A 10,126-nucleotide genomic window follows, 5' to 3' on the forward strand; every position below is an offset into this window, starting at 1 on the left:
CACACAATTCTTAAGTGACTTAAAACTATTTTTTGATTTTGGAAAGTTCTTCAATTCTGTTTGGCTTGTTAATAATTTGATTGCTTTTGTTTCGGTAAACAGAGGACGATTTTTGCATTCCGTTTTTCACCACTTTGTAGTTAAATGTCTCTTGGTTTATGAAACAGAGTAATTTATGTAGGGAAGTAATTTGATTAAGGTTAATCAAATTGATTGGTACTTTTGGCGCCTTCTGTTAGTGATACTTTTATAAGCACGTACAAACGCCTAACTCTGCGGTTCACTCATCAACAACAAGTAAAGTTTTTTGTGACCGATTTCAAAAGGCGTGATTCTACGTCCGAGACTGTCTGATATCGACCTCACAGCGTCACGTGAGGATGGAGTGCAACGACTTGAACGCGGGTCAGAACGCGGAGGCGGACGATCGCCAAAATCCCGCATTTGCAGCAACAGAAGGAGAAGACCAGGCTGATAATGCTGACATTGCTGGTTTCGAAGGTGATGGAGATGATGACGATGAGGAGCTGACAGAATTACTGCAACAGCAGCAGCAGGAGGAGGTAATCGAACAACCGTGTCCGCCAGAGGAGGATCCGGAAGTGGATCTAGAATCGTTTCGTTTAAGAAACAGGCAGCCAGAGGTCACTTCGCTCGACGGTGATGCTTTACTTGGATTGCCAATGATAAGGGTGGATTTTGACACCCTCACTCCAGACGCTGAGTCAGGTGTAGACATTCCTTTGTGCATAGCAGGACCCCTCTTCGGTATGCTTGAGGCTGTACGCTGTGAGATGAGATCTCGAAGCACAACGCCATTCTTTGGCCGAATGGAGGAGCTTGTAGATGAGCAGAAGTATGTATATCTTGATAATAAAATTATGGGCTGGCTCGTTCAGACCTGTCGGCTTTACTCCGAAAGTAACTTCCTCTTTAAAGAAACTGACTCACTTTACGCCTTTCACGTTTTCACACGCATTCTCAATTTAATTGAACCCAAGCTCTTTCCCATCTCTCACCTACTCGCCCGACAAGCTGAACAAACTAACTTGTATTGCACCAACACACCCTTTCTGGAAACGCGCCGAGTTGCCTCTGACGTGGTTGAGGATTGCGATGATGGCAGAACAATGGCGATGGAGGATCTTCTCCATCCAGAAAGAACCGAAGTATTTCTTAGCGTTATCAACAATCTCTACGCCATGATCTACTTTGATCTCTACCACATTGTGCGCCAAGAGAATCGTGATATTGTGCGCTTCATTTTTCTTATCCTTCTGCAGGCCTTCCGAGAGTACATAGAGGGGATGGGCTTCGAGCCTCCCATTCCCCGCGGTCCACTTTATAGTCTACATACAATTCTAAAGTTTCCCGAAATTTTCAAACCCATGTTGGGTTCTATTGGCGAGCGCGTAGGCAGGGCTCTTTTTGAAGTACCATTTTCCTGGATTCACGACGTCCATATCCGCCATATTGCACTTGATTTGATAGATCCCGAGGCGAGACAGTATCAACTCCAGTTGGTAAAGAGGATCGTCGAGAGCATCTTCACCATTAACTCCCCCATGGTCTTCGCACGAGGCTCCGAACTGGGCAGTGTTATCTTCCACAACGCTGAGGAGGACGAACGATGTGTATGTCGTCTGCTGGATAAAAGAATTGTGCAGCCGGACTACTGTCCGCATATTGTATAAAGCTCCACCCCTCACACTTAGTTCATTTGCTCGAGTCCTACTCGTACTGCCTGCTTTTACGCAAAAATAAAGCATGCTACTAATAAACCACTTTTTATTTCAGTAGTTGCAACCTTTGCAGTGGCAAAGCCTACAATCCTCTTCTAAATTAGGTTTTTAAAGAGTTCATAAAGGACCATGAATAGCCAAAAAGCAATTGTGTTAGTACTCCACAGTTCCTAAAAGGGTCCTTAAACTACTAACTGCATAGGGGTGAACCTCTACATCTGACCGGATCATGTGATGTGATTTAAAGGGCAACAGGAGAGACAAAGGCCCTACGAGCCGCATTATTGATCGAAGCGGTGAAGGAGATGGTGGATGTGTGGAAGTATCCCGCAGTGGGGTGTCTCAATCAAGTCCAACAGCCAAACTTGAAAAGCTGTCCACCTACGCCAGATGCGAAGTCTCAAAGGTCAAGAGCTGCTCAGTTTGGCAAACCGCCCATTCCTACTGTCGGGGGTCAGCGTGCAACTCCTTCGCAAGAATGCTCACCCGCTAGAGGTCATGCTAATCAATATAGAACTAATATTGAAGGAAGCTCATCTTCCGGAGGATCACAATGCCCACCTGCGTTCCACTCTAATCCGTCTTTGCCCATGATTTCCACTGGGACCAACATGCAAGCGGCTTTGCCTCCAAGAGGTCCACAGTATCTATCGGAAGTGCGTTCTCAGGGGTGCTCACCTTCCCGAGGTCCGGTTAGTCAAACTGGAGCTCGTTCCGAATTGCCCTCATCCTTCAGAGGTCCACATTTTCCTCCGGGATTCTGCACCTCTTCAACTTCATCTATGGATTCACCAGAGAATAATATTCAAGGCTCTTTACCTTCGCGGGGACCCAAAAATCAAATAAGAGCTCATTCTGAAGAACGCTCTCCTATGAGACAACAGTATCTACCGGGATTCGGTGCCTCTCCAGCTCTACCCATGAAACCAACTACAGGTTTTAGTTATGGTTTTGCACCTCCAAGGGGTCCCCAGTATCTAGCTGCAGGGCGTTCTCAGGGATTTTCGCCTTCCAAAGGCCCTGCAAATCAAAGTGAGCCTGGTTTTGGAGCATACTCATCTGAGGGACCGCAATACCCACCTGCGTTCCGTGCGAATCCGACTTTACCCATAATTTCCGCCTTAATCAACGCGCAAGGCTCTTCGTCTTTAAGAAGTCAATATGGAGTGCGTTCTCAGGGGTGCTCATCTTGCAGAGGTCCTGTTAATCAAACTGGAACTTGCTCAAAGCTGTCTCCATCTTCTAAAGGTCCACAATATGTCCCAGGATTTCAGGTGCCTTCATCTCTACCTATAAACCCAATTGCAGCTAATAGGCAAGGCTCCTTGCCCCCAAGAGATCTCCTGAATCAAATGCGAGCTCAGTCTGAAGGACGCCCTCCAGTGCATCAACAGTGCACACCAGGATTCAGTGCCGCCCCGACTCTATCCATGAAGCCGACTGGAGCTTCTACGCAAGGTTATTTACCTCCAAGGGGTTTTGTGAATCAATCCTATCCACCCTATCAAAGTCTTCAGAATGTAAACGCTGTTGACTACTCCACCTGTACTGCTCTAGAAGGTCTTCCAGACACAATCGGAGTTAAAACGCCAGAATTCCCATCCCTCAGAAGTCCATGTCCTCTTATTCAGGCTGGTCAGAGTACTTCATGTAATCGGCCTCACCAACGTTACGGATTGCCGATCTTTTTCCACGACCTCATTGTTCAACCTTCCAATGTTGTGGAACAGGCCCGCACCGACGCTTTCGAGTGTCCGCCTTCCAACGAGCTAGCGGCTCAAAATCTAGCCACTGATCAACCTTGCCCACCGCAAAGTGATGCCCAAGATGAAAATGTGTGTCCCTCTGCTCATCCCGAATGTGAGCAACAGCCCTGCTCACCGCCGAGTTGCTCCAAAGATGCAGATGTGCCTACATCTACTCACTCCGAAAATGAGCGACAACCTTGCCAATCGTCGGGTGGTTTTCAGGATGAAAATGTGTCTCCCCCCGCCCAACCAGACCACCAGCAACAACCTTACCCACCATTCATTGCTCCCCAACCTGCAAATGTGTGCCCCTCTCCTCAAGCGGAACGTCAGCAACAGCCTTGTATACCGTCCAGGGGGGCCCAGTCTGCAAATGTGTCGCCCTTTACTCGAGGCAACTATCAACAACAAGCTTGTCCACCACCAAGGGGTGCCCAGTCTGCAAATGCAACTCTTTCTACTCTACCCAACTATCAACAACAACAGCAACAACCTTGTCTATCGTCGGGTGTTTCCCAGGATGCAAATGTGTGTCACTCTGCTCAAACGGAGCACCAGCAACAACCTTGCCCACCGCCGTGTGATCCCCAGTCTGCAAATGTGCCTCCCTCTGCTCAACCCGATTGTCAGGAGCAAGCAGAACCATTTGATTTAGGTGTATTGGAATCTGTTGCACCAACTTGCCCATATTTCAATTCTGATATACATCGAGATGCAATGCTTTATCAAGCGCGGCGATCGGCTAATGCTTTCCAGAACCCAGGTAGACCTCCTGCAAGTAGTCGTCGACGAGGCGAGACACTTGCACAGTCTTTTCAACCCACTAGATATGGCCAGAAGGCGCGTAATCAAAGTGCTCAATCGTGTCCACCAGCGGAAAAGGCGAGGTCACGCGACAATGTAATGAAAGAGCCTATCCAGCCCAGTAAGTGTGGCCAGAAAACACGAGATCCTAGTGCTCAGTCGCGTCTGCCCCCAACAGAGATGTGGCCACGAGGCAATGTAATAAGGGGGCCGACTCAGCCTACTGAGTTTGGCCAGAAGGCACGTGATTCAAGTGCTCAATCGTGTCCACCGCCAACAGAGATGTGGCCACGTGGCAATGTGATAAAAGGGCTTTACCAGACCACCGGATTTAACCACAACGCACGTGATCCTAGCGTTCAGTCGTGTCCACCACCGGAAACTATATGGAAACCAGACGAGACACCATTATCCTGTAATCAAAGCACTGGAGGATGCCCGAATTTAAAAGGAATTAGTGATCAGTCGTATCTTCCTTCCAGAGATTTCCATAATGCTGTTGGAGTAAATGATCTAGAGTGTCAACCTTCAGGTGGAACTTGGAATCAGACCGGCAACATTGGCCAATATGGCCCACCTTATCAGAGACCTGACAATCAAAAGTGGCCACCGATAATGGAAACTTGGATTCCATCCCGTGATTCAAATACATGTAGTCAATTTGTTCCACCCGGAGGTCAACCATATGCAATGGATGAAGGTTCACGACAATACCCACATTTTACAGGTCCTGCAAATCCCACCGGAGCTTATGCTCAGTGTAATGTACTGCCTGGGGCCAACCAAAACCTAGAACAAAAAATTGGCAACCCTCCTCAAGCAGTGGGTCCGGCTGCTTGGAACAAACAATGTTTGGTCTTTGGTCCACATTTGGGTTCTGGCAACTCGTTCAATTGCAACACCTCTAGCGTTGAAACCGATACAGGTGTAGTCGGGCACCGTCCACGGTCTCTAAGACGTGCATCCAGATCCTTGAATTGCGTATCATCGACTTGAGAACAGCCTTGAGGAAAGGTATAAAGTGCAGTTTCATTTTGCATCACAAAGCATGCAAATTATCATCCATGAATGCGTGAAGCATTGTGTAGAGGCTAACAGTGTTCATTAAAGCTATGCTCTCGGTTCTCTTCCCCTTCCCCTCCTTGTCAATTTCTTCATTGGCAGCTATAGAACTCTCTACTTATTTAGTTTCAGTAGCAACAGTCTGGTTGTAAGTTGACAGTGTCACGCATATGTGACGTGCCATTTATCAATTTGTGATAACAGATTACATCAAATCGGTTGTCGTATACCGGAGTATTAAAATAGAGGAACAGAACAAGTGCTAGGTGCTTTGACGGTGGTTGAGAGTTTGGTAACTAACCTCTTGTAAATGGTTATGACCAATCAGGACAACTGTCAATTTGACTGTGTTTAGTGGGTTGGTATCCGCCTATCATCAAAATTTTTACTCGTCGACCCTCAAAAGCAGGTGGTATGGAGTCACGTGAAGTCGATTAGAGTTGAATAGACTGAGGCCAGTAGACACTATTGATTGACACGTGTGGGCCGAGTATGGCGTCCAGGGCACCAGCCCGGACAGGGGCACGAGCAGGCGCAGGAGAGGGAGCCGGAGCTGGAGAGGTCACACAGGATGGAAGGTCGGCAGATTCGATGGAAGGCAGGCAATCTCCACCCCCATGGATTGGTGATCCACCGACATTTTGGCTAATGCATTTTATTACAACTCCCATCCCCAATTCCATGCTGTTTGGGGGTTCAAAAATATTTTTCGATCGAAGTCTATCAGTTCCCGGAAATGAGGGCGACTACGCCATACCCCTGGCCATTGCGGTGCCAATGATTTTCCTGCATCAGAAGCATAGGGAAGAATTGCTTCATGGACGTTCAGCAAGCTTCATCAACACTTTGGATCATCCAATCCCACCGGGTGCTTTGCCATGGCAGGTTATGAAAGAGTTGGTCCAATTATTGTTTCAGGCCTCCTCCCTTGATGAGTGCGTACAGCGGTTCAGTTCATTAACTGCGCGAATGATATTTGAGGTTCTGGTCAATGTGATTCAACGCGCTGAAAATCTGCGAGTGCACGTCACCTACAAAACCTCCTCCTCCATGGCTATTGCAGACTTCCTCAGGCCTGGATCCTGGTCTCAGCATCCACCTCCACAGCCAACACAGACAATGGAGGAGTACATGGAACAGGTGAAGAGTGCTATGATTGAAGAGGCGCATATGAAACTCTACTTTTACAATATCCTGCTTTACGAGCTCTACGAGGATTTAAAGCTACCGGAGAACCAACACTGCCACCTTATCCTCCGATACATCTTAGTTAATCTAACACGGTTGCTACGAGACTTCTGTATGGCTTCAGCTTTGCCTGATGGATTAAGGGACGATAGATCCCTCCTCTTCGCTTATGCTGGGATGCGTGTGGAGTCGATGAGCACAATCTTGCGTGTACTGGGTCTCAAATTTGGGCGATATTTAATCCAAGCGCCTCCCACCTCCCTCCAGAGGAAAGGGCCAAATCAAGCTGAAGGGGCGGGCGATGGACAGCCTCCAATTCTAGCTGAACGCATTCTAACCAATGCAATCCTGATGAACACCCCCGAGGCGTGGTACTGTGGTGCCACTGTACCTGAGTTCCTCCTTCACAGCGTTCCCGATTGCAACCTCCAAAATCCACAATGCCTCTGTTGGAGCTTTCTACAAATCTTTCCTGGTGCTCTTGAGGGATGATCCAGCACAACACCAGGCCATGAAAGATAAATTGAACTTAAAAAATAAAAAAAAAGAAAAGGAAAGCAAGGAAGTATAAAACCTATGGTGGTGATTGGCCTAGGATGGGAGATCGGTAGAGCCTTAAGTAGAGCTGTGATAAGTGACACTGACAGTTGCTAGCGTGGGTAGCCTTGGAATGGGCTGAGTGTCGTAGCACCAACACTTACCTATCAATTCTGTCACTAAATTGTGCCACATCCCCCCCTCCCCCCAAGTCCCCTCCACTCCCTTTAAGGCTGCAGGAGGTAAAAAAGATGGGTGGAACCCTCTCTCGCCCTACCACCTCTATCATCTTTAAATCACCTGACACTGGATCACATGAGGTCAAAAGGAGGGTGTTCGAAAGCCCCGACACTTGCACCACTATTGATTGATAGGTGTGGACCGATTATGGCAAGCACGGAGGGTGACAACTCTGACGGATCTACAGAACCGATGCCGGATAGGCGGTCTCCACCAGCGTATAGAAATGGTCCACCAATTTTTTGTCTAATGGATATTATTCGACCTGTCATTTCTGCTGACGAATTTTTTCGCCGTCCACGAGTAGCCTTTAGTGGTGATCTACTAACTCAAGCTAATCCGGGCGACTACTTTATACCGCTGCTCATTGCGGCACCGATGCTCATTCTGCATGCAAAGCACACGGAAGAACTGAACCAGGACTATAGAAGGAGCTTCCTTTCCAGGCTCGATTTTCCGACCCTACCGAACACGGATCCACCGGAGATTATTGAGGAATTGACCATGTTTTTACGAGAAGCCGATACATTGGAGGAGTGTCAGGAAAGATTCGCGACTGTCTCCACACGTGTAGTTTTTGAAGTGCTGGTCGACGTGATCCAAGCGGTACAGTTCTTGTTTGTACCCATCTCCAATGATACAGCAATGGCAATGCTTAACGTGGACTTTATCAATCATAAGTACGGTGGATTGAACGATGCCTTTCCTCCAGCCGACTCGGAGAGTGCCTACGTGAATCAAGTGACTCAAGATATCATCGTGGACGACTTTTATAAGCGCCGAGCTCCAAACATCCTCCACTACCTCTGGTTCAAGGACCTAGAAAACCTGGTGGACAAGGAGGTGGGACTTGTTTTTCGATTCCTTGTACTCAATCTCATGCAAATGCTGAGGCAATACTGCTTAGCTGCTGGCGCTTCGACTGCTGGTGTGGATGAGGGCCAATTCCTGCTCATTGATTACGCACAAATGCATGCTGGCGCCATAGAGGAGGTACTCCGAGTCCTGGGCAATAAACTGGGCAGGTATTTAATTCGTGCACCTGCTGCCTTCCATCGGCAGGTCTATCAAGAGTCGCCATTGCGTGAATTGTCAGAATTGGTTATCGGTGGCAAATTTCTCATAAATCTACTGCTAATGAACCAACCAGATGTGTGGTTCCCCGCGGCCGAGGTGCAAGATTTTATCCTTCATGACCAACCTGATTGCAACTTCCACGTGGAGCAATGCATCTGTCAGCCCTTTAAATCTCACTTTCCTCATGTGGTTGAAAGCATGACGGCTGGCGACTCACCATGAGGGTGACAAATTTACCTGATCTGACAGCACTAACCACAATTATGTTACTGATTTGTGTAATGATTGAGGAAAGACCAACCACTGTGCTTTAATTCCACTCCCGCCTTCTTAATCTCATGGGTTGTCTGGCTTGAGGACGTATTTGGTCCCCTTCACCCCGGCCTCCCCTCTCCCCCCTCCCTCTGTCAGCGGAGTTAGGCACTAGCATTGTGGACAAGCGAAAAATGGAAAAGGAATAGTTTTACTAGATCCTCCCCAGAAAAGACCAGCTGACGTAGGGTCACATGAGGTCGATTGAAAGGTGTCTGAAAGCCCCGGGTCTGTGGATCATTATTGATTGTTGCGTGGGGAGCGACCATGGCGGATGCGGGATGCACAGACGCGGAGAATGAGGGAGGCTTGGGCTGTCTGCCCCCTCCGAGGGGTCCGCAACTCATGCCCTGTTTAATGGAACTCATCCGAACCCCCATCCCTGATTATGCATTTTTGGAGGGTGCAAAAATGCGCTTTCAATACGACCTGGTAACGCCGTGCGATGAGGGTCCGCACCGCATACCTTTGGCTCTTGCGGCTCCGATGCGCATACTGCATGAGAAGCATGAGGAACAGTTGGCTTGTGGACACAAGGGGAGCTTTCTGAGAAAGTTGGATTTTCCAGCGATGCTGCAAAATATTCCACCCCAGAATATGGGAAAACTGACCCAGATTTTGTTGGAGGCCACTTGCTACGATCAGTGCAAATGTGCTCTCCAAAATCTTCCTGCAAACATGGTTTTTGAGGTTGTGGTTGATATAATACAACGAGTTCAAAATCTGCGGCAGCCGATCTCTCTTGACACAGCTATTGCTATGCGTAATGTGGACTTCACTCTCCACGGATTTGGAGCACCACTACAGTCTCAGCCTGAAACTGATGAAGAGGAAAAACACTTGCGACAGATGGCGCAGGAGATGGCCACAGATGATTCTTATAAGCATAGGCTTCCAAACATCATCCATTATCTCTGGTTTAGGGATCTGAGAGAGGTGGAGAATCAGCAGATGGCACTTGTGTTTCGATACATCGTACTCAATCTAATGCATTTACTCCGCCAATACTACAAGTCTGCAGCTCTTCATAGTGAAGTAGAAGATAGTAGATTCCTTCTTATTGATTACACGCAAATGAATGTGGAGTCTATGGAACCCATACTGAGAGTGTTGGGCAATAACCTGGGCGAATACTTGATTCAAGAACCACCCAACTTTTACTCACAGTGCTATCAACCTGAGACGCTTTGCAATATCACGCCATCAAGAATTGTGGGTACGTTTTTGATTGACTTGCTGCTGATGAACACACCAGAGGCGTGGTACCCCGATTCGGACGTGGAGTGCTTCATCATTCACGACTGTCCTAACTGTAACTTCCAAAATGACCAGTGCGTCTGCCAGGCGTTCAAAAATCGCTTTCCCGACGTTGTTGAAAACATACTAAACCCTCCACCGAATAACACATGTTAATAG

The 10,126-nt window shown here is 47.9% G+C and overlaps 5 protein-coding genes across 5 annotated transcripts; all 5 read left to right on the plus strand. All coding sequences in view use genetic code 11, as the record gives it.

Moving 5' to 3' along the window:
• Window positions 1-380: 380 nt before the first annotated feature.
• On the plus strand, window positions 381-1,694 carry EGR_07615 (hypothetical protein; the record flags this gene model as incomplete). Its single annotated transcript, XM_024496864.1, has 1 exon — window positions 381-1,694. One exon carries the CDS (start codon window positions 381-383, stop codon window positions 1,692-1,694), a length of 1,314 nt encoding a protein of 437 aa, XP_024348720.1.
• Window positions 1,695-2,047: 353 nt separating this feature from the next.
• Window positions 2,048-5,290, plus strand: EGR_07616 (hypothetical protein; the record flags this gene model as incomplete). Its single annotated transcript, XM_024496865.1, has 1 exon — window positions 2,048-5,290. The coding sequence occupies one exon, from the start codon at window positions 2,048-2,050 to the stop codon at window positions 5,288-5,290; it is 3,243 nt and encodes a 1,080-aa protein (XP_024348721.1).
• A 558-nt stretch (window positions 5,291-5,848) lies between these two features.
• On the plus strand, window positions 5,849-7,036 carry EGR_07617 (hypothetical protein; the record flags this gene model as incomplete). Its single annotated transcript, XM_024496866.1, has 1 exon — window positions 5,849-7,036. One exon carries the CDS (start codon window positions 5,849-5,851, stop codon window positions 7,034-7,036), a length of 1,188 nt encoding a protein of 395 aa, XP_024348722.1.
• Window positions 7,037-7,468: 432 nt separating this feature from the next.
• On the plus strand, window positions 7,469-8,620 carry EGR_07618 (hypothetical protein; the record flags this gene model as incomplete). Its single annotated transcript, XM_024496867.1, has 1 exon — window positions 7,469-8,620. One exon carries the CDS (start codon window positions 7,469-7,471, stop codon window positions 8,618-8,620), a length of 1,152 nt encoding a protein of 383 aa, XP_024348723.1.
• A 357-nt stretch (window positions 8,621-8,977) lies between these two features.
• EGR_07619 (hypothetical protein) lies at window positions 8,978-10,123 on the plus strand (the record flags this gene model as incomplete). The annotated part of the gene is made up of 1 exon (XM_024496868.1): window positions 8,978-10,123. The coding sequence occupies one exon, from the start codon at window positions 8,978-8,980 to the stop codon at window positions 10,121-10,123; it is 1,146 nt and encodes a 381-aa protein (XP_024348724.1).
• Window positions 10,124-10,126: the final 3 nt, after the last annotated feature.

This window comes from Echinococcus granulosus (genome assembly GCF_000524195.1).
Source record: "Echinococcus granulosus chromosome Unknown EG_S00082, whole genome shotgun sequence".
Lineage (NCBI taxonomy): Eukaryota > Metazoa > Platyhelminthes > Cestoda > Cyclophyllidea > Taeniidae > Echinococcus > Echinococcus granulosus.